Source organism: Benincasa hispida, chromosome 3, assembly GCF_027475165.1.
Source record: "Benincasa hispida cultivar pf3 chromosome 3, pf3_genome.v1.1, whole genome shotgun sequence".
Lineage (NCBI taxonomy): Eukaryota > Viridiplantae > Streptophyta > Magnoliopsida > Cucurbitales > Cucurbitaceae > Benincasa > Benincasa hispida.
This window is the reverse complement of record NC_143480.1, coordinates 9,004,141-9,025,510: the sequence shown is the minus strand read 5'-3', so window position 1 is coordinate 9,025,510 and position 21,370 is coordinate 9,004,141. Positions and strand designations below refer to the sequence as shown.

The 21,370-nt window shown below is 33.2% G+C and overlaps 1 protein-coding gene, 1 non-coding gene and 2 pseudogenes across 2 annotated transcripts; 3 read left to right on the top strand and 1 right to left on the bottom strand.

Moving 5' to 3' along the window:
- Window positions 1-1,342: 1,342 nt before the first annotated feature.
- On the top strand, window positions 1,343-1,446 carry LOC120074867 (small nucleolar RNA R71). The gene has a single exon (XR_005481144.1). It is a non-coding gene; the product is annotated as a small nucleolar RNA R71 (small nucleolar RNA).
- A 3,081-nt stretch (window positions 1,447-4,527) lies between these two features.
- Window positions 4,528-9,712, top strand: LOC150037004 (uncharacterized; annotated as a pseudogene).
- A 2,566-nt stretch (window positions 9,713-12,278) lies between these two features.
- On the bottom strand, window positions 12,279-14,779 carry LOC150037003 (uncharacterized; annotated as a pseudogene).
- Window positions 14,780-17,563: 2,784 nt separating this feature from the next.
- On the top strand, window positions 17,564-20,649 carry LOC120074502 (28 kDa heat/acid-stable phosphoprotein-like protein). Its single transcript, XM_039027652.2, has 8 exons — window positions 17,564-17,909; window positions 18,905-18,942; window positions 19,246-19,338; window positions 19,446-19,526; window positions 19,614-19,648; window positions 19,792-19,877; window positions 20,233-20,298; window positions 20,407-20,649. The coding sequence occupies exons 1-8, from the start codon at window positions 17,843-17,845 to the stop codon at window positions 20,439-20,441; spliced, it is 501 nt and encodes a 166-aa protein (XP_038883580.1). The 5' UTR covers window positions 17,564-17,842; the 3' UTR covers window positions 20,442-20,649.
- The last annotated feature ends 721 nt before the right edge of the window (window positions 20,650-21,370 follow it).

Here is a 21,370-nt window from a genome sequence, read left to right as displayed (position 1 = left end):
AGTTTCTTAAAAATTGAGAGTGACATGAGATTAATGCTAGCTCCCAAATCGCACAACGCATGACTCACATCCAATCCTCCTATCGAGTAAAGAACTGTGAAGCTCCCAGGGTCCTTCTGTTTCTTTGGTAGACTGTTGCTTACTAACGCGTTGCACTTCTGTGTTAGCATGATTACTTCCTTCTCACTGACTCTTCTTTTCTTCGTCAAAATGTCCTTAAAAAATTTGACATATGTTGGCATCTGCTCCAAGGCCTCTATAAGTGGAATGTTGATATGCAACTGCCTTAGGAGCTCAAGAAAGCGCTTGAATTGTTATTCATCATTCTTCTTCATCAGACACCTAGGGAATGGTGCGTTCAGCGGCACCTCATGCTTTTCCGCATTAGACGTACTGGGTTCTGAATGGCTTGTAGTCTCAGGCGTTCTTCTTCTTGATCCATTGAACATGTGATGCATTCTTTCGAAGGACTGCTGTTTCTTGGATTCATTCTTCTTTTTTCAAGAGCTTTTCCACTTTGCAACGTCACTGCGTGACATTGCTCCTTCCCATTGTTGTTCCCAGGTGTTTCAGTATTGCTAGGTAGAACTCCAGGCTGCCTGCTTTTCAACTCGCTCGCTATCTGCCCTACCTGGATTTCCAGGTTTTTGATAGACAACGCCTGGCTTTTCAGCAATGCATCATTTTGGGCTATGTATTCCTTCAATCGGTTTTCAAGCGAAAATCCTGAGCTCGACGCCTGCCCTCCTCTATTAAAGATCTATTGATGTGGCTGATGCGTTTGTTGAAATGCAGGCGGTGGTCCATTCCTTTGCTGTTGGTTCGCCCTTGGGTGGTGCTCCTGATGATTTCCTCCTATCCAAGAAAAATTTCGATGGTTTCTCCATCCAAGATTATATGTATTGGAAAATGGGTTGATTTTATGAAGCGTACTGACTGTGGGTTTTGTGGACATTCAGCATAGAAGTGAGGATCTCCACAACCCACACAGCTAACCATGAGTTGCCTAAATGCTTCTACCTGATTCACTTTCTACTGATTTGATGCGTTTCCTAGTGTTATGTTCTGCAAAAGGTTGGTCATCGTAGCCACTTGAGCAGAAAGTGTGGCTATTACGTTGGCATCGATAGAATTAACGTTCTAAGATATCTTCTTCCTGTCAGTTCTTCCATCGTACGTATCGTCCACCCATTCCATGTTGTGCTTAACAATGCGGTCTAATATCTATTTAGCCTCAGTGTAAGATTTGTCTATAAGTCCACCAACCGTTGCTGCATCTGCTGCTATCTGCGATGCTCTATTCAATCCTCTATAAAATGTCTCCATTTGGATAGTTAGAGGTAGTCCATGGTTTGGGCAATTCTTGACCAATCCCTTAAAACGCTCCCATGCGATGCTTAAGGTTTCAGCTTCTTCTTGTTCAAAATTCATAATCTTTCGACGCCTCCCCGCGATGATGGTAGGTGGGAAGTATTTTTTCATAAATTTTTCCACCAACTTTTCCCAGGTGGTGATTTCACCAGGCTCCAATGAGCTCACCCATTGTTTTGCGTCATCACACAAAGAATAAGGGAACAAAGACAGCCTGATCGCCTCTGGGGTGATTCTAGGAATCACAAATGAATTACACATTTCATGGAAATGCTTCATGTGGGCGTGAGGATCTTCACCACAACCACCCCCAAATTGTCCAACAATTTGGAGCATTTGGAGCATTACAGATTTCATCTCGAACCTGGTCTCGTCTAGCATCGGGTAGATGATTCTTGGAGAGAAATCATACAGTATAGGGGACGCGTACTCTCTCATAAGACACGTGCTGCTATTCGCCATTAGGATTGGATTCTGTGCAGCATGAGCTAGTTGCTGATTTGCCTATTCTTCCGCCATTGCTCGTTGCCTGTTCTATTATCTGAGAAATTGCGACCTCAACCTTCAACGACGGTTAGATCAGTTCCTACGCCAGAAGGTCCTTTCAATCTCGGGGTCGTATGTGAGTTCAGAAGTGCTCTCCCTACTCATAAACGTTCACAAGCTTAGGCTTAGCTTGTAATACTCCCTCGATCGAAGTGTTCCTACAACAGATACAAATGAAATTTCTGGTTAGTCTTGTTTCTGAATCCCGGCAACGGCGCCAAAAACTTGTTCGTTGCTATCGTGATTCGCTCTAGCAGTGTATCGTATAAAATAAATTGGAAGAATAAGTTATAAGTATAAGTGATGTGTTGATGCTTTGATGCGTTTAAGTATTTGTAACACGTTAGTGCGTTAGATAGATGCAACAGACCGCACAACACTCCTTCTAATGATGTTCAAGTTTTCCTAAACCAGACCCAAATATAAAATCTAATTTAGGCTCCTGGCAAGTCCAGGGTCGAACTCAGGGATTCAATTAAACAAACGTAGACCTTGCATTGTATCTATTGTAGGGATTTTCCTAAATATATGAAGAGAAATGTGTTATTTACACTAAGTGTTGTGCCTGTGCAAGATGATACAAAAGAGTTGAGTCGTGAGTGATGGATCATACGAAAAGGGAGTTTAATGTGAGTGGATGCATCGGTCTAAGATGAATGTACACAAACCAGAATGTAATGTGGATGAGATGGGATGATTTGCTTATCTTTTGTTTATGCGTTAGACTTTATTCAACACTTCTCAATGCGAATAACAAGCAAAACCTATCTCTAGTATGCATGCGTCTAACACAGAATGCAATAGACACCAGTAAGTCTATCTCTAGCTGTACTGGCGTTCTACTTGATGCAGCTTAGTTATTCTCTCGAATAATCTAAGTTAAAGATGCTTTTACCAATTGATCAAGTTGGCTTAAGCGTTTGAAATGAGATTTTGCATAAAGTATAAATGCATTCAACATGAAAAAGAAATAAACAATGGCAAAAAATGTGATGGATCAAATATATGAATTTTATAAAGAAGCAAATTGCCTTTACAAAAACAATATTCAATCAAATGAAACAAAAGTGATAAATGAGATGAAATGAACTGAGTCAAGCTGCAGAGTACAATCTCTTGTATCTCTTTGGCTCAATTCTGTTGTGTACAATCACTTGTATAGGAAGAGGACGAAGTGTTTTTCTCAAGCTTGGCTTCCTCCACCCCCTGACCGACGGTGATGGTGGTTCTCAACCCTTCTAATCATCTTGGCACCACAACACAGCTTAAACTACGACTACACTAATTACAGAGAGTAAGGAACTTGATAATTTCTGAACTGAATAACTTTCTCTCTACGAACTTTAGAGGGACTTCATCTATTTATAGGCGTTGGTCATGTCCACTTGGTGAATGGGCAGCATTAAAGTCCATACCCTGGACAACATTAAAGTCCATGCCCCGGTCAGCCGCCTGACTCTCAGGAGCTTTTCAGACGGCGCCTGCTGCAGGTGCCCATACTTGCAAGTGGATGTGACACAATCAACCTGGATCAATGAATCTTTTCTGTGTGATGTGACACAATTTCCTATCTGATGCATGGCCTATGCGTTAGAGCTTTCCTTACGGCACCTTCTTGATTATGCGTTAGCTTTTTGTAAAGATCATGCAATACAATGCGTTAGTGCCGGATATTTAGTAATAAAACTTCTTTTGCATGAGTTTGCTAATGTTTGAATAAATCCATGCGTTTCTTCTAAAACTGAGAGAATTTATCATTAAAAACCTTAGTTGTTTCAACTTAAGAGCAAAAACAACTTGTATTTCTACAAGTTATCATAGGCGAAGCTTTGACTCTTTGCAGTGTGGTCCCCACTATATTGTTAAGGCAGTTCCTGAAATGGTGGAGTGAATATTCCTTCTATTACGCAATCAATCCCATCAGAAATGCACAACTGACAGCTATACACGCTTCTGAATCATCCGCAATTGCGTTGCTCTTTATATCTTCGATCGTTTGCCCGCATACGGTGTTGTTTTTTTATTACCGCATGTGGTTGAAATTGTGTTGATCGCAAAGCTCTTGATCGATTGTCGCGTGCACCGTCATTGCATTGATCGTCTCTCATTCTTGATTGACGGGCGCAATGCGACGTAGACACATTGTTCATTTTATCTTTTAGCCATGAACGCATGCGGTGACTTGATTTCCTGCAAAACAGACTTGAAACATTCTATTCTACCATCGCAATGGTGTCAGTGGGTGTATTGACGACAATTTATAATTCTTGCATTTCTTAGCCAATTTTTATACTTTCGACGCAACTTTTCTTTCTTTTAGCCACAATATCTAAATAAAACAGTATAAATAACTTGTATTTCTACAAGTTATCAAACATATGTTAGCTTTAGGGCTTCAATCAAACCAAGTATTTTGATGATAATAAACTCAGATTTTTTGCACTAACATTTTAGTGTTTCAGAGTCACTATCTTGTAGAGCTCGGAAAGACGATTCAAACGCAATTTGAATCGCTCAAATCGGAGTTCAAACGAGAAAGTTATAAGCAAAAGAAGATTGGAGAGGAAATCCAACGTGGCAGTGACACGTGGCATCCGACGTGGCACACAAATGGTCAATATTGATGACGTGGTAGCTGATGTGGCAGATGACGTGGCATTCCAACTGGTCACTTTTGTTGACGTGGCGATGACGTGGCACATGATGTGGCAGTGCCGTGGCGACCGTGAACGAATGAGATAATGACAAGTTGCGGTCACCTAGCTTCATGCACGGACACGCGCGTGCGCCGCACGTGCCTGTGGTTTCTTCACAGAATGCGGCGCGTGACTCTCAATCCTCTCCCCTGTGCGTGAGGTGCTCATTTCATCCGGCTATTTTTTTATTTTCATTATTATTTTCTTTAATTTCCTAATCCAATTTTCTCCAAATTCTCACCAAATTTCAGCTTTTTCAAAGTTGATTTCCTTCCTAAATTGTCATCCTTCAAATCCTTTTTATTCTCTAAATCTCAATATTTCCAATTTTTCAATTCCTCTCTTAATTACAAATCCTTTCCTTTTCTATTTTTATTCAATCTCCACCCTTTATTTGCAATCATATCCCATGGCCAAAATTTATCTCCCTCGCCTATAAATTCGACTTGATTTTACTCTTCATTGACACACCAAAAGCTATAAATTCTTAAGCTCTCAATTCTCTCTACTCTCAAATTCTTGTCCTCCTTGCTCCTAAATTGGTCTAGAGTTATTTTTGTGAGTTTTTTTTTAGTGCTCAACTTGTGTATTTAGTCTTCAAGAGGTAATATTGTGAGGTTTTCTTTTATTTTTTGTTGGGAATTGTATTAAGGTATGGGTACACCTTGAGTTGTGAGAAAAAGAAATTGGTTTGATCCTGAACTAGTAAAAAAGATCTTGGGTTTCTCTTTAGCCTAGGAAAAAGAGGGTCGTGTGTCAGTTTGGTTCTCACTTGCAAGAGAATCACTTAGTGAAATACCCAAGAAAGAGTGTTGAGAAATGGAGTAGGCAATTTGCCGAACCACTATATTTCCCGGTGTTTTCTCTTCCTCTCTCTCTTTTATTTCTGGTTTTCAATTTTTTGCTTATTGTCTTAGTTATTTTTTAATATTTCCTAATTGCATGATTTAATTTTTAGTGTGTTATTTAAATTTAACCTTGATTAAATTATCTTTAAATTTGAAGTTATCATAGCTTGCATGTTTAAGTTTTGTCTTGCATAAATTTTCTTTAATCAAATTAGTGGGTTAACTTTGTTAAGCGTTGTTTGAAGATAAAATTATTTTTTAAAAATTGATAGTCAACCTTATTCACCCCTCTAGTGTTGCCTTTAGATCCTACAACATATTCACGTAATGCCCACAAAAACCATGACCAACTGGACGAATTTTCACCTTTAACAATAGCAAAAGAGGAAATATATGTCTGTTTGCATCAATAGATAAGACGGTTAATAATTTTCCCTTATATTTTCCGTAGGGATGAGTTTCATCAATCTGGATTAATGGCCTACAATGTTTGAACTCTTTTCTTGAGGACCAAAGGACCAAAAAACTCGTCCAAAAATAGTCGTACCTGGCACATCGGAGGGAAGAAAAAATCAATCTATTCGTGTTCCTGGATTATAATGAACAAGAGCAGTCAACCAATACGGAAGCTTTGAATATGATTTCTCCCAATCACCAAACACAACAATCTAATGCTTTTCTCTTGGTTTGCCACATTCGTCTATAATTAACATTATAGCCATATTGTTTTTTAATTGCTTGTTGGAGTAGGGCCACAGGTACTCCAGGATTAGCTCTAACCAGTTGAATGATCCCGTGTCAATTTTGAAAATAAACATGAGTGTTTCCCTTGAAGTTTGGTGATTTCGAATATCCCATGAGTTTTGCGGTGACATGCCCGTAACCTCCAAGCACACCATCACTCCATGATTTACATCTGATATACCAAAGATCTTGATTTGATTCCACTACAATAATTTCGTAGTGTTCTGTCATCACAATATTTTTTTACAGCAAGCTGTAAATCTTCTTTGGTATTAAACAACATTCCTACACCTATATTCCTTTCTTCCAAAGTAAACCTTAGTTCACACGTTGAAGACCTTAGTTCACACGTTGAATTTGTAATTTCTCAATCTATTTGGGTGAACATATCCGATACCAACTCAAGATCATGTTCCCATTACTGTCGTTTTCAAATAATTCACCAACTTCAATGTCAATATCACTATCTCCATCAATTCCAGGTTCAAGAATAACTATATCTTCAGGACACATCGACATATTTATTATGATTTTTTCAACTGTAGACAAAATATGTTAATATGTCAACCCAACAAAATCCAATTTATAAGTTCAACATATAAGATCTAAATATTATAGATTTAAATGAGCCTAAATCTAAGATTCATAAACTATACATTTAAATCAGCCCAAATCTAAGATCCATAAACTATACATTTAAATCCGCCCAAATAAAAATAAAATAATATATCCATGAATCATAGATTTAATTCGCAAACAAAATAATATATATATGAACCAATCTTCATTTTTATAAACATATACATATATTTCTACAGTCAACCCAATAAATACATAATCACCCAACAAATTAATCATAAAAAAATAGCCCAACAAATAGAGAAACATAATCATCCATAAAAATAGCCCTACAAAATCTAATTTCTAAGTTCATAAACTACACAAATATATACATATATTTCTAGATCTAACCCAACAAATAAATCATGGATCCATAAACTACACATTAAGTTAAGCCCAAATGCAAACAAAATGATACATATAGGAAGATTATATATTGGAAAACAACGTAGGGAAAAAATTTTACCACAGAAGAGACGATTTTGGACGGATGAACAAATAGAGGACGATTTCAGACAATTTTGGAGGGACGAACAAATGGAGGCAAAATGATACGTTTGGATGCATAAGATGGAAGTAAAATGAGAAGATTTCGGATGGTTTTGGACGGAGAAGATGAAACAAAAAAAGGCAGAAGATGATTTTGGACTGAAAAGGCAGAAGCTCGGATGAGGAAGAAGAAGGTGCGCGACGCTGTTTAATGGAGGAGGAAGTTATGTACCAGGTACAAGACCTAAGATAATCGTGTACCAGATACACGATTGCCTCAGTCAACGCTGCATGACTGCCACGGCAGACTTCGCGTGCCAGATCGACAGGAACTCGTGTACCCGGTACACGATTTAAAAACCTTTTTTTGACAATACTTTCACTCCTACCCTATTTTTGTCATTATATATTAAAAAAACATTATTTAAAAAAAATTAGAGTATATAAAAACGAAGTGGACATTTGGAGGAAAAAAAATTGGTTATTAGACTCTACATTATTATAGTTGGATTATAATAGTTTATATTTTGAGTATAGATTATTTTAATTTGGATTATAATAGTATGTGTTTAAGGTGTAAATTATTTTAATTTAATAAGAAAATAGTAAAAACGGTAACAAATAATAAAAAAAATGAAAAATGTAAAATAGTAAAAACGATAGCAAGTGGGATTTTGAAATAGTTTCTATTATAGCTAATTTGAGGTTTTGAAATAGTATTTACTGTATAGCAAAATGGATTATTATAGTTTTATGATAGTTTTTGTCCCCAAACGTCCCTGAAACGCTTATTTAAATTTGGATATAAATTCATCATAAAATAAAAGTCAATAGTTGGAAGAAGTGGCTATTTCTGAAAGTATGTATCCATTGAGATATACAAACACATATCTACTATTTGATGGTAATATAATATATCTATAGTTTATATCACAATTCAAAAAAAATACAAACTTCATCATATAACTACCATTCTTAGATTAACTTCTCTCACAGTATACTTTAACTCGAACAATTGCAACTATTTGAAAAACCTAAAAAAAATAATTTATGAATTCATGATTTTAGGGCAAAAGAGATTAGTATCCATAGTCTTGTTTATATGATATGAATATAGCTTTATTTTTTAAAACTTAGTTTATAATAATGGCCATTTGGATCGTAAATAATGTTTTATGGACATAAATATTAAATATCTTGGATTTGAATGTCTGGATTTTAGATGCCTAAGATAATTAATATTTGTATTTGGATATGCAAGATAATTAATGTATAAAAGTTAAATATTTGTGTTCAATTCAATAGTTTGTATATATAAACTAAAAGTAAATAATTACTTAACTAAATGTAAGAGATCAATCAAATTTAACATTAACTCATTTATGTCATGTTAATTAATTATTTAATTGATAAAATAAAAATAAATAAAAACTTTGTAATTAAAGACTATTAAATTAATTACTAGAAATAATTAAAATAAATAAAGGGTCGCTTGCAGGTCAAACTAATTGTAAATATATAATTAACCATAACAAATTACAAATATAGTCGAATTTGAGTACAACCCTTAGAACTTGAAGAACCATTGAGCAAAAAAAAAGATGAAAAAAGAGAAGGTATTAACTATATATATTTATTATATATCTATTTCTAAGTTATTCTTTAGAATATCTATAACATATATTTTCATTTTTGTTTAAATAGGCAAGAAAAACTCCTAAAGAAAGTTGGAATTTCACTTTGAAAGTCACAGTTTATGGCAAGATGGAAGTGATATACCATATTAAGAGTTTAGATTATACGTGTCTATCTTTGTTTAAGGAAAGACCATTTGGGCATCTGCTAGGTTTAAAAATGTCCAAAGTACCTTTACAACTTCTAGCACATTTGATTAGAAGACAATGTGTCTCTGTTAATAATAATGTTATTCTTTTCAACATTCAATGTAACATTGTAGAGTTTGGGTCAAGGGATTTTGGTTTGATTAATGGATTAGATTGTGATGAATAGCTTGTTGAAGATGTTTTAGATGAAACTGAAGAAAATGATTCATAAATTAGACAAGCATTTTTTAGAAATGATACTAGCATCACTATGGAAAATGTGAACAGTGCATTTAACTATTTTTCTAGTCACTACATTGATGAAAGAAAAATATCAAAACTTGTCAATCTTTATTTGCTAAAAAACTTGTTGATTCCAAGACAATGTTATAATTGTGTGGATTGAAAGCATGTTAAGATGTTGAATGATTAGGAGAAGTTTAGGAATTATCCATGGGGAAGACTGTCTTATAGTTTTACTGTCGAATTCTTTAAGAAATATATTAAAAGTAAAAAAAAAACTAACTGCCTATCTGCAAGGCTTCCCGGTAGTTTTAGGTTATTGGGCATATGAAATACTTCCTAGACTTCCTGAGGGGTTCGCAAAAATAATAGGAAATGGTTTTCCAAGAATCTTGAATTGGGAAACGAAAAAACAACCAGATTGGCAAGATCTTAATGACAGCATCTTTTCGAAACGAAATGTAAGTTTCTAATTTTTCCATTAGTAATTGCGATACAAGTCTATCAATGATATTGGTCATAGAAGTATTATATCTATTGAAACACACAAATAGGGAAGGAGTCTATCAACATCATAGAATGGTAGACCAATACCACAGGTAGATAGACTATATCAGTGATATTGGTCTATCATTAATGGGGTATATCAGTGATAAGCCCATATCACTGATATAATCTCATTAAACTATGTCACTGATAACTCCTACCTAATCATTTGAGTATTTCAATCTCATAAAAAGAAGGTATTTTGTATACAGTACTAATTAAATATTATGTTTTTAGCTCTATTTAGTTCCTATTGTTGTATCAAAAGAAGAAATAGCATCAGAATACTTCAAAAATATATATGAAAATGGAGAAAAAAAGATTGGAGGAAAAAGAAAATGTTGCAGAAAAAAATAAAAAAGATTGGAGAAAGAATATCTTCTTTACAAGAAGATATTGAATGTCTTAAAAGGCAACACAAAGAAGATTTTGAAGATCTTAAAAAATGACAAATGGAGATTCTCACTTTGTTACATTATCTAATGGAAATTGTAAAGCAGAAGGTCGCACACAAATGTCAAAGTGAAAGACAATCTCAAAAGTCCTTTGAAAGGAATCGTCTTCCATCTGTGAGTCTATAAATGATAAATATTGATATTGATGCTAATATTGATAAACTAGTTGAATATGCAACTACTAATGCCAAGGAGAAAGAGGTAAAATTATTGAAGTCTTATAGTTCTTTTATTTATTATTTATTTTTTGTTTTATATTGATAGACTATATAAAGTACATGTAGTTTACTGACAAAAACGATATACTAATATCTACAGAAGCATGAACAAAACCATGAGAAAGAGAATGAAATAGAAGAAACCATCATTGCTAAGGGAAAAAAAGGTACCCATCTAGTTAAATAGTAGGTTATTGCTATTATGTTTTCATAGACTTTAAGTGTGTTGCTCATTAAAGTCTATTAGTGATAGGTTTCTATCACTGATAGAATGTTGTCATCTTTTTATTGGAGTCCAGCATTAACATAGAAAAAGTATATTGACATCTTCTATAATTTTGTGTACACTCATACAATATATTTACAAAAGATCGAAGACAATGAGGAATAAGTCAATGAACATGAAAAATTTAAAAAATGGTGCATGACAAAGCAAAAAAAGTGAAGGTATAACAATTGTCACATTCCTTATATTGCTTCATGACTCAAACTCAATATATATAAACTTATAATTAAGTATTGCCATTTTAGGCTATTCAATAAAAGGCAGATACAACGATGAATACTAAAAATGTTAGACCAAAAAGACAGCCTAAACCGTCAAAGAAGGTGTTGGAGAATGTAAATAACGAGAAGATTGAAAAAGAATAAAATGATGCAAAGGACCAAAAGAAATATGCAAAAGACCAAAATAAAGCTTCTTTAAAATAAACAAGACATTTTCCTAGAATCAAGGACAATGTCCCTAGTTTTGACCTAAAAATCTCTCAGAAATAATAATGTAGTTGTGGCTTAGTTTAATGTTGTGCCTATTAGACCTTAGTTTTTATGGATATTTCAGTACTTTAGTATTATAGGATGTGGTATATTATACCTTAGTTTTTGTGGATACATTAGTAGTATCAGTGATACAAATGTATCAATGATAGACTTCTTATGTAGTTCATTTTGTCATAAAAATATAGGAAATTATTGGATCATTAGTTGAATCAGTGTAAATTATATCCCTTTGTGCTTCTATTTCTTAAGTTTTCAGGACTAGACTCTTGTTATTATGAAACGGGTGACAAGTGATAAATCAATGTCAATGACAAACCAATATTAGTGATAGAAATCATAGTGACATTGCTTGAAACTAATCACAACAACTTCATACATAGTTCATTTTGTCATATAAGTATAGGAAATTGTTGGATCGTTAGTTGAATCAGTGCAAATTATGTCCCTTTGTGCTTTCTATTTTAAAGTTCTAAGAACTAGACTCTTTGTATCATGTAATGGGTGGTCAGTGATAGATCAATGTCAATGATATACCAATATCAATTATAGAAAGCACAATGACATTACTTGAAATCGATGTTACTTTCTTTCGTATGTACTTGATTTTGTGTTTTTATTCTATAAAAATATGTTGGAAAATTCTGTACTTTGTATTGAGTTAAAATTCAAATGACTAATTTTTGTACTGTAAGTGACATTACTTCACATTGAATAAAAAGCAAATTAAATGTATATACTATTGATAAAAAATGAGATATTTCTAAGTAGAATGTTATGTTTGTATGAACAATATAAAAATCAAACCAATGGTAAAAATAGCAAACTCTACAACATTGTAAAAATATTGGCAACCTACATGTTCACATCTAGAAAGACCACATTGATAGTAAATGTTGCATCATTGTATAAATGGTGGCAATTTATACGTTCTAAGATTATGACCGACACGACACAACGACTGCACTCTGTCTGACTTTTTTGCTCATCAATTGATAATATTATTTGTTTTCAAGGTCGGTCTGTTGGACGCTTAACAACTGGAGGTAATATACTCATGTCAAATTGTCAATCCCCATAGGCTTCCAATTAGCATGGTTCACAACTGGATGAACAAAACCAACATAATATGAAATCAAGGTACTTGTCAAGAAATATTTATGAACAAATGAGTAAGTATCCATGTTGCATCCACGAATAACAGTAAGGCGTGGCTACATGGAATTTCATTAAGATCCCCAACACGACAGGTACATGATTTGGAATCTAAATGTACCATAAAGTGATTGCTTCCATCAATCACTTGAAATTTAACATCATTAATTACATTAACCTGAGAAAAATGACACATAGACAATAAATTAATTAAGATCCAACTATCTTAGTCTATCAGTGATATAAGTCTATCACTAATAGAACTCAATCATTGATAGATTGTGTAATATTACCCATGAAAACACGTAACTCTTACCGTGAAGCTTCTTGATATCTGATGTTTTGTTCGTAATTTCCCATCAGCCTAGCTAGTTAAAACAAATTTCATACAATATGCAGCTTTACTTTTATCATAAAACCATTTTTGAGGTAATTGTTTGATAGAATCGAGTAGCGATGCCACAGGTAAATCTCTAAGCTCTTTTAGAACCACATATAAACATTCTGAAATGTTTGTAGTCATCATCTGATATCTTCTCCTTCTACAATACACGAGCCCACTTCTCGAAACCAACATTACTAAGATAGTCTCGCATACAAAGATATATAGTCTCCATCCATCTCATATTCAGCTCAAAAGCAGCAATAGTATATGCTTTTCCACATCTAAAAAACATATTATCAGTAGAAGAGTTCTTATATGTTAACTCCAAACTTCTCAAAAGGTGTTGCAAACAAACACAATATTCAACCGTTGGAAAAATGTTTTGAACACCTTTTGGAATACTTAAATGTCAATAAGATATAATAACTAAACCTTCTCGATCCTTTAAACTTCTCTTTATATTATAAAAAAACCATCTCCATGATGCATCATTCTCGGAGTCTACAATACTAAAGGCAAGAGGAAAAATCTGATTGTTACCATCAATTGTTGATGTCGTCAAAAGAGTTCCACCATATTTATATTTTAAAAAGGTGTCATTAACTAATATGTTTGGCCTACAACATTTCCACCCCTCAATGCACGATCCAATTACCATAAAAGAATACTTAAAATGTCCCTCAGAATCAGTTTCATATGCAGTGGATGAACCTGTAGTAAGATTAAATATGTATATATATATATATATCAAAGAATAGTCACATGCTGTTTTACAATAGATCTATCACTGATAGACCAATGATATGCTCATTTATCATAAGACTTATCGCTGATAGACCAATATCATTGATAGACCATATCAGTTAAAAAAGTCTATTGAATACTGATTATGTACTCGTTGAAAGCTTGATTGACAATATATAAAGTATAGAAGGAAAAAATAAATCTGGATTCATTTATTTTAGTTTTGTAAGAAATTCTGCGATCAAGGTATAAGATTCATTTGCATCGCCATTCAATGACTTCATAATATATTATTTCGCCCTCCAAGCTTTATAATAGCTAACATTTACCCCAAATTTAGTATGCATGTGAGTATAATATCATCCGGAGTCAAACAGCCACAAGGGCTAAAATCTTTTATCATACAATCACCAATCAATGATGAAGATGCTTGTCTATGAGAAGTTTGAATAACATTTACAAAATAATTGTGATTAGCAATATACTTCCTAAGTTTCCATAGTTCCCCACCCTTATAACGAGATGCATGAATGTACCATTGATAATCTTCTTGTGAGCACTTCACAATTGATTTAGAATTTGATCTCACAGTCTTGAAATCGAAGTTGTTCTTTGTAGCTATGTAGTAAAAAGACTTTGATACTATTTCCTTACTAGCAAACATATCATTCTCTTTCAAATCAAATGTAGAAGACAAGCTACTAATATTAACATCCGTTAGATGTTAAAATCATCATTAATGGGGGAAGAAGAAGACACAACACCTAAACAATTATCAAATCCACTATTGGAAACTTCTTCTAAAAGAATATCAGTGGCATGAACAACTAATGGATGTCTTGTACTTTATTCTTTAACTAAATTAAAAAACCAAGTAACATCGTTATCTTCGTGAATTTAATCATAGTTTGAATGCCATTGATATCAAAATCTAATAAGATCGATAATTGTATTGAAGAAATAGATGCATCCAATTGAATTTCCTTTAATATCAAAGTCACAAAGCTCTCAAAACACACAATCTCATTGATCAATATGTCTTTAGTCTTGTAATTCAAGTAATTATGTTTATCATCCCATTGTCCACTATGAAACATCACTACTGCAAGCTTAATCATATTTCCAAATCACTGCAAGAAACAACAATTAAACTCATAACATTGATAGACTAGTAGAATAAATAGACAACAATATCTATTAGTGATAGACTAATATAATTGATACACTATGATATGTATCTATCACTAATATAATTGATACACAATGTTATGTATCTATCACCAGTAGACTAATATCAGTGATGTTCATGACTAATAATATCAGTGAAGGAAGTTATTGACTACTAATATCAGTGATGGGAAGTTCATGACTGATTGGAAAAAAAAATCCCATATATAAACAAAATAGAAATTAAGTTATGAATATTGAAAGGAAAAAATTAAAATAGATCAAACATGTAGAAATCATCAAATCAACTACTAACATTGACATACTTTAATTAAATTAAATGAAACATAAAAAAGTACAAATGAATTTTTTTTAATAAAAAAACCCAGATGAAGTCGAATAAAAAACTGAGAAAGAAGACCTAGACATGGGAGAAAGAACCGCACGAAAAAACCACACGATAAAAGGATGAAACAATACAAAATCGTGAGTAAGAAATACCACATCATGGGTATAAATATCAAATCGAACGTAGAAATATGAAATCGCAAGTAGAAAACTGATCAATCATTCCTCTCAGAATCGTTACTCTTAGAATCAAGCAACGAATAATAAAGAAGACTTATCTGAAAAACGCACATTAGCTCGATCAAAAAGAAGATAGATGAAGAAGACCGAATAGTTGAAATATATGAAGAAGACTATGAAGCAAAAAAAAAAAAAAAAAAAAAAAAAACAGATCCAAAACGAAGAAGAAAACGTGGGATAAGAAAGTTATTTTAGGAATTAAAAAAAGGTAAACGTATCTTAAGAAAATATTCTATATATATAATTAATTTTAAAAAAGGATATATATTTACTTATTTATAATAATAATAATAAAACACCTGCTATAATTACCCATAAATAAAGAATATTGATAATTAAAAAATAATAATTTATACTAACTAGTTAAGATAGCGTAAAATATTAGTGACAAAGATATTACTTGAAATTTATTAAGTCTAAATGATATATTTATATTTAAAAATTAATTAAAATGAATATTAATGAATAGGCAAAGACATTGGTTGAAATTTATTAAGTCTAAATGATATATTTATATTTAATAATTAATTAAAATGAATACTAATGAACACTTTATATTAATTTATTAATCAATTAAGTTATATTTTCACTATTGATCTCCCAAACATAAAAATCCCATATTTTTGTATATTAAAAAACTCATGTCAGGTTGGTTTTAATAGTTTCATAGATAATAATATATTGAGTTTCAAAATGTGGTGGGAAAACCTGTGGAACAAACGGGACCTAAAGGTGTATGGAATCTTTCAAACATCAAACAATTTGTAACAGAGAAGTAATTTACATATAATTATACTGCCTCCTCTCACGAGACGCCTCAACATGCACATTGTTTCATATATATAATGTAGGTCACTCCTATAAATAAGTAAACACGTCATATCGTTATTCATCTATCTCAATTGAATTACCTTATCTCGATACAAACATCTAAACTTAAACAATTGAAGTTAGTTTTTCAAACCATAGTTTGTAATAAAAATTGAACTACAACTTTGAAACATTGAACCATTTGTAACATGTTAAAAAACTAAAGGTTTTTGTTTTTGTTTTTTTTTGGGTTTTTAAAACTAAGGGTTTGAATCTCAACCCACCTACTGCTAAACTATACTTAATGATAATAATAAATAATCAAATAGCTAGGCATTCTGAAAATGTAATATATAAGAGAAATATTAACTAATACCCCTACATTTTTGGAGTAAGCGTATCAATATACCCTGTCAAGTACGTTTATTTTGGAAAAACTTGGTGTGGAATGTATGGTTGTATTAATTAAACATCTGGGCTTTCATAAACGAATCAATTTAAACCATCATAATTCAATTTAGAATTGTCTATCCATTTGTTTGGTTTATGAAAATTCATAAGTTTAATTGACTGAAATTATTTGGTTTGCACAATATTGGTTGAACAGAATATGAAAGAGAGTGTAAATTAATACACTTATGAAAACTTAGAGTTCGAGACTCTATTTGGCAAACCATTCTATTTATTGTTTATTTTTTTGAAAATCAGACTTACGAACTCTACTTCTACCTCCAAATTTCTTTATTTGTAATATAATTTTTACTAATGGTTTAAAAAAAAACCCAAATTTTGAGAACTAAAAAAAGTAACTTTCAAAAAGTTGTTTTTGTTTTTAAAATTTGACTAAGAATTCAACCATGATGCAAATGATTATAAGAAATGAGGATGAAATAGACTTAATTTAAAAAAAAAACAAAAACAAAAAGCCAAATTGTTACCAAAAGGGCCTTGGTTTTTTGTTCTTGTTTTTGATAATTAAACCTATTTCATCTACACTTCTTACAATAATTTACATATCTTTTAAATACAATGGTTGAATTTGTAGTCTAATTCCAATAACAAAAACCACTTTTTGAGAGTTGCTTTTTTTTTTTTTAGTTTTAAATTTGGCTTAGTTTTTTAAACCATTAATAAAAAGTAGATAACAAAAGAAGAAATTTAAAGGTGGGAATAGCGCTGGTTAATTTTAAAAAATAAAAATAAAATAGTTATAAAACAGACCAAATAATTACCAAATGGAACTAAATTGATACCATCATTAGTTTATTTATTTATTTATTTTTAAAGAATAGGTATTATTAGTTTAATTTTAATACCTGGAATTTAAAGGAATAAATAATGGTGAAAGGATAGGCAGCTGATTCTTGGGTGCCGGTTCGGGTAGGGTTTGGGGAATCCGGTTGGCAATTTTCACCACAGAGAAACGTAAACGGGACGGGAACAAATAAGCCAACACAACACAACTATAAATTCTCCTTTCGGCGGAAGGGCGGAGCAGCGACCAACTTCGCCTTCCACAAATTTTACTAAGAGGGGGCTTCTATTCTACGCCGATTCTGCTCCTCTTCCGCTTCTTCCTCCCGTTTCTACTTTTCCCCTTCTGCGTTTTATCGACGATGGGAAGAGGAAAGTACAAGAGCAAGCCCACCGGTCGGCGCCAATTCTCTACCCCTGAAGACATGCGTAAGCAATAATTCTCTCTCTCTTTTAACCACCTTCATTCAATTATTGAGAAACCCAAGATCATGGGATCTTTTTCTTTCAGTGCTATCGTCTCCCTTCCTAATGTTTTGGTTTTATTTATTTGAGGTGATGAATTCGAGTTGTTTTTTTTAAGGATACGAGCTGGTGCTTGTCATGGAGAGCCCGGTATTTGGAATGATACTGTATATTAGTGATTTAAGCTGTTTTATATGTTAATTTGTTATTTCTAGGTCAGTTTCAGCGACTATGAGGACATGGTTGGTGTTGAGATCTAGGCTTAGTTGATTCCGGAAATAGTTTAGCTTCTATTTATTTATTTTATGGAGTGTGGAATTTTCGTAATCTTAATGAAGGGTCTTGGTTATATGCACGAGTTACTTCGACTGGAGAGTTGAAATGTGTTTTGTTTTGGAATTGCTTCTTAACACTAGTAAAAAAACTGGGAGAACCCTGCAATAATTTCTCTTTTTTAACCACGTTCGCTCGATTATTGAGAAACTGAAGATCATGAGATCTTTTCCTTCGAGTGTTATTATTTTCCTGCCCAATGTTTTGATTTTATATAATTGAGGCGAGAAATTCAAGTTGCTTTTTAAGGATACGAGCTAGTGCTTGACATGGAGAGTTCAGTAATTGGAACGATGGTGGATATTTAATGATTTAAGCTGTTATTTAGTCATTTTTAGATCAGTTTCAGCGACTATGACGAAGTGTGGTTGGTGGTGAGATCTAGGTTTTTAGTTGACTGCGGATGTAGTTTTACCCTTTCATCGTGGAGTCTGAAAATTTTTGTAATCTAAATGAAGCGGCTTGGTTATTGCGCAAAACTAGTAAAAGATGGAGAGATGGATGGTGTCGAGGAATTAATTTTTTAATTATTCTTACATATGGTTTTGCAATTTGTAGTTTCATTGTCGAGAAACTTTAAGAAGGCTGAAGTTTATGTCACTAACTTTCGTTTCTGAATTTTGTAGTTGCTGGAACCTCCACACGTCCACGAACATTTAAACAGGTTCTCTCTCTCACCCTCTGTGTGCGCGCGCACGCGCATGCGTCTTAAGACACGCACACACGTAGTTCCCACTACCCTTCTCATCTACTGACAACATACAATCTTCAAAGATGCTTATAAGCCAATATTTGATCTGCACAAGTCCTACAGTGCCCAGTAGTCGGTTTTTTTTTGTCAATTGAGGATGGATAATATCCTGATGTGTTGGGACTTTCTTTCAGCAGTTGATTCTTCTACTGCATGGTCTTGTTCTTTCTATTTACTTATTTTTGTGCACACGAGTTACTTAATTTAGCATTATAGGTAGAAGCTGAGCACAAGGAGGAGGAAGAATCTGAGGAAGGATCTGAACAAGAATCTGGGGATGAATCTGATGATCAGGGAGATAAGCCTAGGGTTTGTATTCAGCGACCTTTTTTGTGTTTTCTTCTAAATGTTTTGTTGTTTTTCATTTCAGCTGAGTGAGACTAAATCACTTTTATTTTGTTGTCAAATTCTGCCAGAGGAAAGGCACTCAAGGTATTATTGAGATCGAAAATCCTAACTTGGTGAAGCCAAAAACCTTGAAAGCTAGAGACATTGATGTAAGATAATAATCGTCCTTACATGTGGTTGTGCAATTTGAACATTGATTCAATACAGTAGAGGTGTAATTTCACTTCATTTTGCAGATTGGGAAAACAACTGAACTTTCAAGGCGTGAAAGGTTGTTACAAGTTTTATTTTATTTGTTTTAACTGATATTAAACATTTATTTAATGTATATGAGTATTATTCTGGAAACAAATATGAAAATATATGGATTTAGGTATGCGCACAGTTTACAAAGTTTTATTCATTCTTTTCCAGGGAAGAGATTGAGAAACAAAAGGCTCATGAGCGATTCATGAGGCTTCAAGAACAAGGGAAGACTGAACAAGCTAGGAAAGATTTAGGTAATCCTTCAATGATCAATTCTCTGGCTTAAGTGTGCGTTCTATGTTCTTTAGTATCAATCTGTCATCCAAAATTGGTATGTGCGCTTTCTTTTTATTCTCGTCTTGAGTTAAAAGGGTTACATATAGGACCGCTTAAAATGCTCACCTGCAGCCGTACTTGCTGTGTATTTATATTGTATAAATTTGGTTCAAAATGCTCTTTGGTAATATCTTGGGAGGCCAATGCTAAGTTCTGGAAGAATTATTATCTTGTGCACTAATGGTAGCTGGTGAATGTCGTGAACAAATTTGAAGGCAGAACTTCTGTTGCTCTGTCCAATATTAAAATTTTATTTCACTTTATGCTATGCAGAACGTTTGACTCTTATTCGTCAACAAAGGGCAGAAGCTGCTAAAAAAAGGGAAGAAGAAAAAGCTGGTAATATATACAACAGTATACGAAAGCTCTTATAGTTATAGTACTATTTCCCCCTAACATTGCCACATTGAAACTGATATTCACTCACTCTCTTTCCCTCACTTTCAGCCAAGGAACAGAAGAAAGCAGAAGCTCGCAAGTGAGCTCCAAGGACCCTCCGAGCTCCTTTCACTGAGACAAACAATATGTAATCTCTACAATTTAACTTTCCTAGTATGCCTAGACAAATATTGTCATTCTACGTCTGTGACCGTGCAACCAAGTAATATTCTCTTTGGCACAGAAGTGACCATAGTATGATGCTGTTTACATTTATAATTAATGCAAGTATACTTCTGATATCTTCTTCAACATAAGAGGTTCCATTCATTGTGACTTTAATATTTAGGTTAACCTTTATTCTCTATGCGACTATACCTTTATACCTTATCAATTTAGAATATCTTTCTGTTTTCATCTTTAATTATTGTCCTAGAGTACTGCTGAGATGATTTGCTGAGAATCGTTAGAATCAACCTTGGATGGCTAAAATTGTTCACAAGGGAAAAAGTTTTTTCTTGTATGTCAGCGTAAAGAATAAATGATTAGTCTATTTGTTTCTGGGAGGGATATACATCGCTGAATGCCTTTTTTTGATACCTCCTGCTTCTTCACGCTAACTGGAGGAAGAAAAGAAAGGAAAATAAAGTCAGACCGCATCACTGGGATGCAATCTTATGATCTGGTATTTATTGTGGTGGGTTCTCTATTTTCTATGGACATTTGGATTCTCATATTTGGAGAAATAGGGTATTACACAGACGTTTTAATGGCATGGGAATTTCTTTGCCTTATTGTTCTTCAAAACTCTTGTTTTCTTGTTTTAGACATTCGTATTTGTATGTGATTTATTATTATTTTTTTTGTACAAATTGGAATGGGGAATTTGAACTATGGATCTCTAGATCCTTAGTATATATAAATGTCACTTGAGCTAAGTTCTTGTTCATGTTTTATTTAAAAATTTTGTAAAAGAGAAGTCACATGCATTTAAATGAAGTTAAGTAAAAACATATGTTTTTATATATATGAA